Consider the following 13554-nt stretch of genomic DNA (forward strand, 5'->3'; position numbering starts at 1 on the left):
CGTAGAAGCAACTGTGGCAGGATTACCCAGCCCAACTTCACCACGGATAGGACTCGCTCTACCAATGCCATTCCTACCTGATCAATAACAAACTTGTTCTTTAAGAACTCCACTGATAAACATGTTATAATTTCCTGTACTCCACCAAGGCCTTGGTGTTAACCAGCTGCAGTCTGGAGAGCATGTGCTCAGAGGTCCTGGTCCTGTCTCCTCCAAAAACAACTGTCACTCATTGCAGCCCCTTAGCAGCGATTTTGGCCACTGTCAAGATACTAGAACAGACAGATCTCAAGCGCCAAGTGTTTTCTGCTACCCCAAAAAAAAGCTCTATCCAACCATGACAAGTTCAAGACCCCAAGAATAGCGATTTCCCCTCATTGGGAATTATGCTTTCAACCTTGGCATCACACCGAGGAGATAACTTTCGAACTCCACTCCATAAATTACAGAACATGTTAAGCTGAGAAGCTGGTGCCCCAATGAGACACAAACAGATAACAGGCTGTTCCCACAGTGCTAGTTATTGCTCAGGAGAGATAAACCGAGATGAAATTATTTCATTTCTGCTGCCAAATGGGATGTTCTTTTATCTCCGGCTTGTCAAGGCAGGGCTTGGAAGATTTAACATTTGAGTTATGGAGAAGGGCAAAAAATCAAACAACTTTCTCCTTGACATTTGGAAACCTGATGGAAAACTTTTGCTCAGGGAAATTCTCTCTTGACTGACCGTCTTCCTGGTGTTGCTACACAGGCTACGAAAAGCAGGGCTTTGCTTTTATGTGGTCTACTTATTTCCCCCACATTGCCATAAGGCATCATGCCTTCAGGAGTGCAATCACAAGAAACTGGAGGCAGAGACAAATGGATGGTTAAAACAGGAGAATTCCTGAGGTATGAAAGTCTCATTGTTATGTAAATATCCACAGCGAAACAAGAAAACAGAGAAAAAGAAAACTGTTATATGCATCTAGCCCACAACTCTACAAACACAACTGCATCCATTTTTCTCCCTTCAAAGCATCAGTAGCTCTTAAGAAATCGTAAATGTGATTTCCCTGCTGCACTGAAAAGCTTTGAAATGTGGCTAAATGTTTTTTCTTTATAGAATCTTCCTGTGTAATTCCAGCAGCAAGTGAGAAGTAATTTCTTATCTTCTGATCTGGTTTCTTCACGCCAGTCCTGCTGGTGCAGAAAGGAAACAACGACATGGTTTTACTGGAGCAGGGAGAGGGATGGGGTCTGATCTCCGAGCTGCTCCGCTGTCTGAAAGAACCGAGAGGAAAAGCTCCTGGGTGTAAAGCAAGCCCTGCTTACACAAAGCAGAGGAAGAAATCTCCCTGGACACAGAGGGAAAAACAAATTAACAAGCAAGAAATCACTTTCCCCTCCCTCCCTCCTCCCCAAAGCCCTGCTTCACCTGTTCAGACATCAGGAATTTAATGTTCCAGCACTCAGTAATTGAGACAACAGGGCATCCAGGGCTGAAGGGAAAAGCCGGCACAGGTATGCTGAGATAAAGCTTTCAAAGCAGGTGTCTCGCTGCCAGTGATTCATGCTTTTTAACGTATAGAGGGAAAAAAATGCAGCCATCACCAAGATATGGAAAGATCCAGAGGAAACAGCATCTCCTTCCCACCAAGCATGTCCTGCCATGGGAACACATCTCATTGAAGGGATGTTGGGAAGGAGCTGCCCCAGCTAAGGCCCCTGGGCAGTCCTGCTGTATTTGCAACACGCAAAGAGATGGGATGGGTAGGTCTTCAAGGTATTCAGAGAGGTGGTGGCACCTCACAACCTCAGGGCACTGGGGCTGTCAAACAGACATATGTCCCCTCCAGGACACAGCAGGTTAGTGACGCCAAAGGCAAAGGTGGAGAAGCTGCCTAAATGAGAAGACAGAACAAAGTATGAAAACGCTCCTATAGCAAAATCCCCTCCAGCTGCCACAGACAGAAAAGATGTGACATGGAGCCAGGTCCCTTCCAACAGCCCTTGGGGCTCCCACCTCCTTCTGCGCTTGTTGGTAAATGAGCCCACATCTGCCTGTGCGGTGAAGTCTGGAGCGTGCTTTGCTGGCCAAGCCACATTTTGATGCCAGGAAGCCCCAAATTAGCGCGTGGCCGAGGAGCTCATGAGCAGCGGGAAGGTGCACGTCGTGAGTCAGCCCTGCGGTTTGGCTGCCCTGGCAAGGAGCAGGCGCAGGGTGCCAAACCGCTCCGGGCACGAGAAAGGAGACAAACAAAGGAGATAAGACAGATGGAAATACAAAGTGAAGAGATAGAGGAGGTTGCACACACTTTCCCCATAAGGAAACAGATGGGATCTGACACGTTTCAGGGGATGACACTTGGCCTCATCCCACCTTGCAGCTCATGAGGCCCCAGCTCCTGGGTTCTCCTCGCTCTCCCCTGCCTGGATCAGCAGATTCGCTTCCCTGCTTCTCTCCTGAATGCACCACATCCATCACGGTGACATCTACACTCCACCTTAGGAAAGTTTACTCTTAATTTAGCTACCAACCCGCACAGATAGGCTCTGTAAACAGTGGGATGCTGATGAGAAAGAAAATGTTTCCTTTCAAGGTAAACTGTGCAGCAGGACACTGACCGTCCAAAAGTGCAACTCCAAAACTCAATGAGTCTGAATGCTAAATCCGCTGGAGCTAATGAGGACTAAGGTGCTTATTTGCATTCCTAATTGAAAAACCATTGAATGTGATAAGCAAGGAGGATCCTTACTAGAATGGGAAGAGAAGCACAGCATAAGCTTCGAGGTGACTCATCCTCTTCATGTCAAGTAAACACAAATGCCCGCACATTCAAACTTGACTGTCTAAAGTTAAACGTCTTAAACATACTTAAGCACCTCCACAGGTTGTCAAATTATAATGTGCTGGAAAGCTGCAATTTCCTTTGCCTGCGGTGAGGGCTCTCTGAGAGTTTTGCCTACATACACAGACTTTGGGGTGTGATTTCGAGCATCGTCAGATGGTGACACACAGGTCCTTCCACCCTGCAGCAATTATCTAAAGAAATAAAAGGGAAAAAGTGCTGTTTGCCACATATTCTATGTCTTGATAAAGCAATTCCCCTCTAGAGCATAACCAATAAAAGAGAAGAGAAGGCACCTGCCCAGCACTACCCAGCATGAGAGTGGGGAGCAAGGGAAAGCTCTGGTTTAATGATACCCATGGCAATGTGCTGTGTGTATCTGACAGCTCACCGGCCACGGGGCACAACGCACAGCTCCGCTCAGCACCATTGCAATAGGCGATGCCGGCCTGGAGTCAAATACAGTGGTTTCTCCAGTCTCAACAGCCGGGAGACCAACGGCAGCGCTGAGTTAATGATGCCGGTTGGCTGCAGCACATTTTGGGGTATGTACCGCGTGAGGCTGGTTAGAGACAGTCCTCAGCAGACCATCACCCTGGTCCAGCTCTAAATCACAGGGAGGGCTGAGCAGTGTCACAGGTTTCCTTTTGAAGAGTGAAAAAGCAGAAAGCGACAAAAGAAGCAGCAAATTAATTTATTCTTTTTCCACTTCTCCATCCTTCCTGGAGATGCTTCATGTCTGCACGTTAATTAATTGACTTTCATGCATCAGCACAAGCCAAATAGTGTTTCCTACCTCCCTTACATACAAAGCAAGACACGATAAAGCCAATTGTTCGCAGGTCACACAGGGAGTCAGCAGCAAAATCAATGACAGACTCTAGAAACCTCAACTCCCAGACTAAAAGAGGCTGAAAAACAGGCAAAATAGGGCTGTTCCTGAGGCAGGATTAACACCTGTAATCACAGAGTTGAACCAAACCCAAACCAAAAACTGGTCTGAACAGGTACCTTTTTCACTCAAACCAGAACAACCTGAAGGATTATTTTGTAGTTTTGTTGAAGTCAGACTGGAACCAAACCAAACAATTTACTGAACTAATTCCCTGCCCACAGTACTGAGAACTCCTCCTATAGTGTATCACCAGCAACTAAAGAGGGAGGAGGGACCAGAGGACAAAAATGCTCCTTGAAGCTGAGATGATAGCCCCTGGAAAAAGCAGGTGTATGTTTCCCACTACCTGGTCTTTGCTACTCATTCTTACAAGTGTGCATATTATGACAACAGGTATTAGTATTTTAAAAAGGATACACAGAAACATCATATTTTACCCACAATCTTTAAATTCCTGCTGTTCTACCATAACCACCATCACTATTTTGCAACAGGCTGGCAGATGGGGCCGTCAGCCTGGTGAACGTCTAAACTTGGGCTTCTGAGCTGCTGAGAAAGGGTTAATTGTGAAAAGCATTTTTCTTAAGAATACAAAATAATTTCTCAAAAATAAGAAATTGAAGTCGCTTCTGCTAGAACAAGCCCCATTCTCCCTTGTGTTTACGAGACGCAAATGCCACTCATACTTGGTATTCCTCGCAGTTGTGAGGAAGGCTGTGGGAGAAGTGCTGCAACCAGACCCCGGCCTGATGCTTTAAAGGGAATTTGGCTCCTTTGCTAAATACCAATGACCCTATTTGGGCCAGGATCAACAACTGGATCCCAACTGGGAAGCCCTTTGCTTGTGCTGTGGCCAGCAAGTGCCTCCTGCCCACCAGTTGTCCATGCTCACCCCACCACAACCAGCCACCAGCCACCCGCTGCCTGCCCGGGTCTCCTACATGTTCCTCGCTTTGTCCTGCGCCTTGTAAAGACTTCACCAGGCCAGGGAAATTTTAACCTCCCCCAGCCTGCCAGCCCTCAAGTATCACCGGGCATCTTCATGCCTCCATCTGGCTACTTAACCATTTGCTGAGCCCTGTTTAAAGTGTCTGCCAAGGAAAGCAATTAGCGGGGAGAAATTAGCGCTGCCTCGCGAGTTAAAAGAGCGACTCCCTTGTGGCAGGAGCAGCCACAAAGCCCCGTGTCGGTATGTGACCCCAGCCCGCCCGGCAGGTCAGGACAAGTTCCGCCCGCCGGCTGCAATGCTGCACACCTAGTTTGTCACCTGTAGGAGACACAGAACTGGCGTGCCTCAGTAATAAAGAACTCACTCTTGCCTAACCACCCACCCGAACAATGGGCAGCGGTGAGGGGAGGGAGGCAAGGAGATGTTGGCATCCAAGCGTAAATTCCCACGCTGCTCGGGAGATGCGGCGGGAGATTCTCCCACTGGAGATGCCACCCGAGTGGCGGCGGCTCCACGGAGGAGCCCGAAGGCGAGGAGGGTCAGGCCAGCCCAGGAGCAACCATCCCGCTGGAGGAATGTGTCACGTATCCCTCAGCTGTCATCTAGATAAGAGCGATTTCCACCACCACCTCAGGACCGTTGTTAAGCGCATCTGACACATCTCAGCTCTTCCCCATTCAAATGCCTCCTCAGCCGGGTTCAAATATAGAAGCTGCCTTTCATTAGCCTGAGACTATTACTCATTTCAATACCGCTCTGGTTAGAAACCTCGCTGTTAATTTGACAAAGCCTTCAGCCATTGTGTGTTAACCAGCGGATACTTGGCAAACACGCGTTTCCCAAGCTCCAGATACAAATTTCTCCAGCACCCGTAGCATGGGCTCTTGTGTCATTAGGTGGAAATGTGGAGGGAAAGGGTGAGGCTGCGCAAGGATTTAAAGATGCAACAAGCATGGAAAACGTATTTGAACAAATTTAGGTATGAGAATGAGCTGAACCACATTCAAGAGGATTTAAAATTGACTTCCACTATTTGAGAAGAGTATTTCCATTTCTATATAAAACCTGAATTGTTGATTGTTCACAGCTTTTCCAGGAGCCAAATGATTAAGGTCCTTTCACATTTCCTCTACATTCGATCAGAATGGAAAGGCATTTTTCATCTTGAACTATTCCTGGTGAACAAAACAACAAAGGGGGAACAACATCCGTAGGCTTCCACAATTAATTAATTTAACACAACAGGTAAGCAAATTTTAGTTTGGGGGTGTTCTGGTTTGTTTTGGGTTTTTTTGTCAATAAGTTACTTCAGCCCATGGGACAGGGGACAGCTTAAAATAGAGTGAAAGTGCCTCAGAAAGCTCAGCCTGCCAGGGTGAAGAAAGAGGTGCATTTCAGACAAATAAAAGACATAATTCTGATTGATTATCTTTAGTCATTCTAAACAGAGATAGCATTTATAAATGGGATTTCATCCAGCAATTCGGTCTTCCAGAAAAACTTCATCATTTTCAAAAGGTCTGTTCCAGGAACAGTTCTAAACCTGCTTCCCTCTGTAATGCCATTTGGATAATGAAAGACAAACAATGCATCCCAGCACACCAATGTGAAAAATCGCTGAATTGTGTCCAACTTGACAAAAGAAGTTTATAAACTTCCAAATTGCAAGCATGCAAACTCTCTTCCCCAGCCGCAGGTTAACAGCTTCTTTTGACTGTCATTACTCTGCAAAAACCGAACACAGCTGAATTGGGGGGAAAGACACGTTTTTAGTATCTTCCAGCACATGAGCGAACGGTGTTCAAGTGTCCTGCCTGTCTCTGCCTTGCGCAATCTGACAAATGTTCACAAATGGACCATCCCCAGCAAAGCGATCCCTGCAGACGGTCTCCACCTGGCAGGACAGGACGGAGATTTTCTAGGCCACTAGAGCAATGTTAAGAGTTGGGAGGTCTACATAAATCAAGCCTTCGGTTTTTTTCCATCCAACTTTTCCTCTTTCTTAACGGCTCCTTTTGAAAGCGCCGCTGAGAACTCCTGAGTCGCAGACCCGCAGAACGACTGATGTCATCCCTTTTTTTAAATTCACGTGTGTAAGGCTGTGCATACGAAGGCTGCTCGGGAGAGACTGTTCTAGCAATAGGCAGAACAGCTGATACAACTCTCAGCAAGATCCCACGTCCCAGCAGGTGCAGGTATTTTTCCTTTGGGAAGTTCTGGCCTTACCGAGACAACCTGCCCTGACGCAGGGGTATTTTTATGGCTCTCCCAGCTATTTTGCATGTGTCCCTTGCTGTTGCCTCTAGCTGAAAAGCCAGCCTACAATACTAATTTTCACCAAGGTCATGCACTCCTTACAGTGTCTTTATTGCCAGTTGGTGAGGTATTTAAAAAAGTAAAAACTTCCTTATTGTGAAAGAAGCTCATTTCCCATTGAAATATAATAGAGAGGAGATGCAACTGGAAATCTAATCACAGCTTCACAGCTAAAGACAAACCCAGCAGCTTTCTTTTCTGCCTTGAAGGTCCCAAGCACCCTCTCTTTGCAAAGACAATCTATGGCACATCCAAATGCAAATCTATTCCTATCTTTATTTCTGTATTCAGCTCTCTGGCTGATTACAGGGAGGCATGTGTGTGTGTTCAATAGGTCCTCCTGCTTCTTTAAATAAGTTTAATAATACCCTTTTTATTTATGGGAGCCCAAAGTACAAAGGATGCAACACAGGAGCTCTGGAACAGCAGAAAAGAAAAGCCAACTAGCTGAAGATACAGACTGGCAAGGGCTCAGAAATTCAATACTGTTGATTCTATAGACACCAACTGCTTTTATTATTCACCAGTTCTCTGAGGAGGAAAAAACCCCACAATTATGAACTTACAAAGGGAAAGAACCTGTACATCTCTTGTGTGAGAGTTGGACTCGCTAAAAAGGCAGTTTAAAACCAGAGCAGCCTACTAAACATTTGAAATAGTTTTCTTCTGGTAACTCTGAACAACTGATGTCTCTCCACATTAAAAAGCAGCATTTTTTTTAGAGAGAGAACAAAATTAATAAAGGAGAGGGAAAAAAAAAAAAAGGAGGAAATGAAAACGAAAAAAGGAGGAAATGAAAAAGAAACGAAAAATTAAAGCCCCTAAAAGGATTCGACTGCAAGGCAGGGATCAGCTGCGAGAACAGAGCCACTTCACCCGCGTTTGTCGCTCCCACATGGGGAAGCTGTACCCGCCGCACCAGCATCACCGCGTCCGTGCCCGCCGCGGCGGGTCCATTCGCAATAATAAAAATATAACCAAAAGCTAGGAAATCTTTGTCTCATCCCGGGCCGCTCCGCAGGGCGCGGGGCTGGGAGCCGGGGGCGGCACAGCCCCCCCGCAGCATCGCCCCCAGCACGGCCCGGGACAGGACGCGCCCCCCGGCCCGCACCCCCCGGCCCGCACCCCCCGCCCGGGGCAGCGCGGCCCCCGCGTCCCCGCCGGTACCTGCCAGGGTCTTGTGCACCGTGTTGCCCATCGCTCGGCTCGGCGGAGCGCGGGGCGGCCGGGGCTCCGCAGGGCCATGGACAGCGCCCGCCTCCCGCCGCCGCGCTCCGCACCGCCCCCGCCCCGCCCCGCCCGCCCCCGCCGCTGCTGCTGCTGCCGGCGCTGCCGCCTCCCCGCTGCTTTTCCGGCACGGCCGGGGCCGTCCCCCCCGGTCCCGGCCGCGCTCCGCCCCGCGCGGGGCAGTAACGGGGCCGAGGAGCCGCGGCGGGAAGCGGCTGGTGGCAAACGCGGGCCCGGCTCTTTCCGAGAGGATCCGGCGACCGCGGGAAACTACTTTTTGCCTCTCTCCCTTAGAAAAGAAAAGAAAGATATATCTATTTCTCCCTTAGAAAAAAAAATGGAGGGTTTGGAGAGCAGGGGGGCATGGCTGGCAATTCCAGCTTTATCCAGCCTGTCAGCAAAACCTTCTCAAAAGGTACAGGGTGCACTGGGAGCCGATAAACCCAAACTCTTTTGCCCCTCTGTGCCTTTTGCCTACGGGGTGACCTTGGATGAGCCACCTTGCATCTCGGTGACACGGCTTCCCCATCTGGGAATGGAAGGTATTAGCTAGAGCATTGTGTTGGCAAATTCATTATTAGTTTGAAGCACACGGGTACCATGGTGATGAAGGACACCTCAGCCACCAGCATCAAGTGCGGTATTGACAAGATTTGCCTCACAATTTTTCTCTCTTCCATTTCAGACATAAAAGCATGTTTATAGCCCCATTAGAGAAAAGTAAGAGCTTCCTTCTTCCCAGTCACACTTGTGCTGCTGAGGGGTGATGCTGCTGAGCCTTTCTTCTCTGAGGCTTTTTATCTTAGTTTTAAGGATGGAGAAATGGGAGGATCAGAGCTAAAAAAGGTGCTGCAACCAACATACTGGGCTGACAGCGCAGCGTGTAGTGTTCGGGAATGGCCACCCTGTCCCTCAGCACAAGTCACATCTGTGGACTATCACATGTCCTGGGACACAAAAAAAAAGTGAAAAGAGGGAGAGAACCAAGCATGAGTAGCTCAATGGCCTGGCAGAGATCAGGCTCTGATCTATTGTAGGGAACCTAAAATAACAAGCCTTTAATCCCTAGATCATGTTGAATGGGTCAAATATGGCTCAGGAGATGAGAGGGGACAGAAAAACCTAATTTCCAGTATTTTAACAAATCCATATGATGGCACAAAAATGGGATTATCAAATGAGATGCCAGCAGCTGTTCTTCAAAGCGCTTGCACCCATCTGCTGTCTTCTGGAGTTAGCATGTGTCTCCCACTGTCTTCGGTGCCCTGAGCCGAAACCCGTGAGCAGGAGCTGGCACAGGGAGCACCGCGCTGCCCTTGGGGGAGAAGGGAAGGGCAGCAAAATCATCCTATTAACACAGAGGGGAAAGTCCTTGATTCACTAGACAGCGGGGAATGGGAGGCTTTGGCTGATCCCAGCTGCTTTCCCTCAGCAGGGAGTGGCAGTTGTTATTTTAGGGCTTAAATGAGCCTTAAAAAGCCAGCAGCGGCGCAGGGGTTCTCTCTCTGCGGCTGCCGGGGCAGCTGATGGATGTGCCATGTGTGGGCTGTGTGCCACCTCCCCGGGGGACACGCCGCGTCCCTCCTTCCTCACCCCGACCACGCCAGCCCAGAGACGGTCCCTGCCTTTCCCAAGAGTCTTCCAGCCCTTCCTCCTCCCCCAAAAATGAGGCAAAAATAGAAGACAATAAAATGGAAATGCACATCCTTAGGACATGGAGGCAGCCTCCAGGAATGCAATCAACGCTCCTACTTCTTGGCATTGTAAAAATGTAGAGTTTGTTAAAATAAACCCCCTTCACACAGTGCAAAACAATAAGCATGAGAAATAGTTTAGCGAGGATGACTTCACCCTCCCCAGAAACCACACTGAGAAAGTGCAAGAGAACCAGCAAACGCCACTGAGCAGGGACTGAAAGGCAACGCACAGTCACTGCTCAGCCTGCGGAAACATGGAGAGAAAGGCAACTGTCCCAAGCAAGGGACCACAAATGAAGGCTCATTAGCATGTTAAAATCCTTTCCACTCCAGCAAGTTTTGATAACTATTGATAACACACTTCAGTAGTTTCTTCTGTAAGAAGAAAGGCTGGTCCTCTGAAGAAATTCCCTCTCTCACCCTCGCTTTGATCAAGGGACAGCATGACCTGCATGCGCATGTCCTTTCTTTGGTATCTGTACTCTCACAGCCATAAAATAGTAATATCACCTAAGATCTTGCCTAGTATCTTTTATTACTAGATCTTAAATCTTTTTGCAGACAAAGTCACTGACAATATCCTTGTTTTATAGGTGATGGAACTGAGGCACAAGGAACCCAGGAGACACATACAAGGTGACCCCGTTGGCAGACGTGGGAGCAGAGCTCTGGAGCAGAGTACCCACAAAACACCATGTTGGATCCAGCCCACAGGACATTTTCAGCCGTGCACACTGTACTGCTGCTTCTCCCTTGGTGTTTGCTGTGGTCCCCCCCAGTTCATCTCAGTGGCATCAGTGGCGTAAGATCAGGGTAACACCAGGCAAGGGAAAAGCTCTCTGAAGGGTGTTCTGTATTACACTGCTGTCAGACAGCTGCTTCCCAGCTCAGTTTCATCACCTCTGAATCTTACTGGGCATGGATGTGCACCCAGGCCTCTAAAATATGGTGGGGAATAAAAAAAAAAGACAAATTTCTTTCTGAATCAAAAAAGTGATGAATTCCACCTGAGGTTTGTCACAGACAGCGATATGATGCGAACCCTCCTATACCCATGTACACAGGCCAGAGCTCTCAGGAGAGGGTATGAGCTGTGCTGGACATTAGCAGTCATGTAAAGATACTTCTAGAAATGTAATGTTTCCGGAGACGCAAATAGCTACACAGAACAGCTAAATTTCCACTGATTGATACCAGTCTGAGGTTTAACTCTTCTTATAGCATCAAACGGGTTGCATTGTCTGTGTAAATCCCTTGGGGGCTCAGGTTTTTGGGGATGAAAGATGAGATGTGAGGTGTTACCGTTACCAGCTGCCATTCTTGTCTGTCTAACAGATGGCAGTAAATAATGGCAGAAGCATCTCTTTCAGTAAGAAGGAGATAAAATACTGAGAAATCTGTCTGTCTGTCCCTTTCAGGGCAGCTAGCCCTCCCATGCTGAAGCAGAGCCATGTCCCCCGATCCCAAATCACGCTGCCCCGCAGGGTGCACCTTCCCTGCCTGCAGAGCTCACCCTGCTCCTGCTGCCCCCCGCAAGCCCCAGTTTTACTCCTTCGCTCCCAAACTGGCCGGTTCTGTCTTGTTCATAGCTGAGCTCCACCAAAAACCTGTGGACCTCCCTAAATCTCTGTCTTTTGCCAAAGGCCAGCTTGCTGCTTGCCGGCATTTCCCACCAGAGCCGTGTACAACGCAGCACCACCCCGTCAGCTTTCACCCTGATTTCACATCCCTGCACCTTCAGTTCTCTTTCTTCCTTTCTTCCTTTCTTTCCTTCCTTCCTTTGCGCTTGGACCATCCATTTCTCTTTCAGCCTCGCCTGTCTGAAGCTCTGAGACTGTCCAAACCACTTCCACTGCCATCACATCTCACCTTGAAACCTCCCTTTCCCTCCCTTATTTAGCAGGAGCTCCCTGGGAATTCTCAGAGACTGCGGACAAAAGATAGCCTGGAAAAATACGTGAGCTGACTGTACGAGCCTACAATGCAAAATACCACCATCCCTAAAAGAGTACAGTTACTCTGACGTGCACACCAGTGACATAGAATACATCTTCTTCAACAGGTACGTTACATGCTTCCCCTATAGAAGTCAGGCTCCCTCCAGCACCTTGTGTTTCCTTTCCTTGCCTCTCTGGCTCAAGCGACTGTCCAGGAGAGAACAGATTTGACTGATAAAAACAGATGTTGCTCTTCTCACAACCTCACAGTCTCCGCACCTCGCTGATGGAAGGGGAGTACCAATAAACTGCATTCCTACTTGGAGAAAAAAAAAGAAAGAGCACCCCCCCTGTTCCTTGAATTCCCATAATACACATTTAAAGAGGTATTTGCTTAGGAGGGATGTGTGTTCGGAGCATCCTCCGGCACTGCGCGCAGCCATCCTGCCACCCACGCCTTCCAACTGCTGAAAGCAATTACTTTCCTCCCCTGCTCTCAGGACTAGCACAGGATGCACCAGGTCTCCACAGGTCATGCACAGAAACTGGTTTCACTTCATTATTTTTTTCCTCTTGTAAGAACTCAAGGGAAGCAGGAGCTTCCAGCAAAACAGTAGGAAGATCTTCCAAAGAGCTTCTTGAACTGGCCTTGACTGTGCAGCAATTGAAGCTGTTTCCTGATCCGAGTCCTTACTGCCTGCTGGAGGTCTGGCTGATGTGAGGCTTTTTTACCCAGAGCTGGGGAGATTAAATCACCTTTTCTGGGAGACAGGGTGGAATGGTGTTGAGCCGGAGGTGACCCATGGGATCTGACGCAGACAGGGAAACGCAGCCCGCAGAGATGGACCAGCCCCAGGGTCAAACAAGCCCTTTGTGGCTTCAAAAGAAGCAGCGACCATCTCCTCTGACCACATTTCCATATTTGAAGTGCAGCAAGTGGCTATGACATGTGCCAGCCATGCAGCGTATGGAAAAGGATCTGTGATGAGATGCCAGAGCAACTCTCAGCTGAAGAACGTGTGGGCATTCCTGGCAAAAGCAACTCTGTGATGGATCCCTCAGCCGCGGGAATTAGAGCCCAAGCAGAGAGAGGAAAAGGAAACGATGAAACCACAGTGCAGCAAAACATGGTTTGGTGTTATTTGCATGAGCCACATCCCGAATGGCTTTGGTAAATATAATAACACAGTCCCCAAACGGCAGCAGAGGCAGTGAGGAAGAGCAGAAGCCGGGGTTGCAGCAAGGACAACAAGGCTGTGGGAAGGAGCAAGAACAGTGAGCCAGCAGAGAGGAGGCATCAACAGGACTTGATGAAAGCATCTTTTTCTGGGAAGAGTGTGGCTGGGCTGATTGTCCTGCCGTGTTATTAATTTCTCTAGATAAACAGCACTTTCTCTCCAGAGGACCCAAAAGCACCACCCCGGGTTGTTCTCCACCCTTCCCAGAGGACGAGGGGAACAGAGGGGCTTCTGGCAATGACCAAACACAGGTCGGAGCCTGCAGCCCCAGCAGCATCAGCACTGCTGGGAGATGCTCCATCTGCAAGTCCCAGCCGAATGCCCTTTCCTTCAGTGGGGGTGGAGGGTGGGTTGGGCCCATGTAAGGAAGAATTTCCAATTTAGAAACAAACAGAGGCAGCTCCTATTATTGTCAGCGGAATGTCAGCATCTCTGGTCCCAAGCACCACTGTCAACAAACAGGC

The 13554-nt window shown here is 48.7% G+C and overlaps 1 protein-coding gene across 6 annotated transcripts in view; it reads right to left on the reverse strand.

The window, feature by feature from the left end:
* The window catches only part of NEURL1B (neuralized E3 ubiquitin protein ligase 1B), a 134395-nt gene that overhangs the window by 27230 nt on the left and 93611 nt on the right, over positions 1-13554 (reverse strand). The window contains exon 1 of one of the 6 annotated variants that reach the window (XM_065029519.1): positions 8159-8324. The exons of 3 other annotated variants lie outside the window; for them this stretch is intronic. In XM_065029519.1, the coding sequence (XP_064885591.1) occupies positions 8159-8189 (31 nt within the window). In that variant the 5' untranslated portion in view covers positions 8190-8324. Of the gene's footprint in view, positions 1-8158; positions 8325-13554 lie in introns of those variants that run through there. 2 more of the 6 variants (XM_065029523.1, XM_065029521.1) reach the window with 2 other exon arrangements.

Source organism: Columba livia, chromosome 14, assembly GCF_036013475.1.
Source record: "Columba livia isolate bColLiv1 breed racing homer chromosome 14, bColLiv1.pat.W.v2, whole genome shotgun sequence".
Taxonomy (NCBI): domain Eukaryota; kingdom Metazoa; phylum Chordata; class Aves; order Columbiformes; family Columbidae; genus Columba; species Columba livia.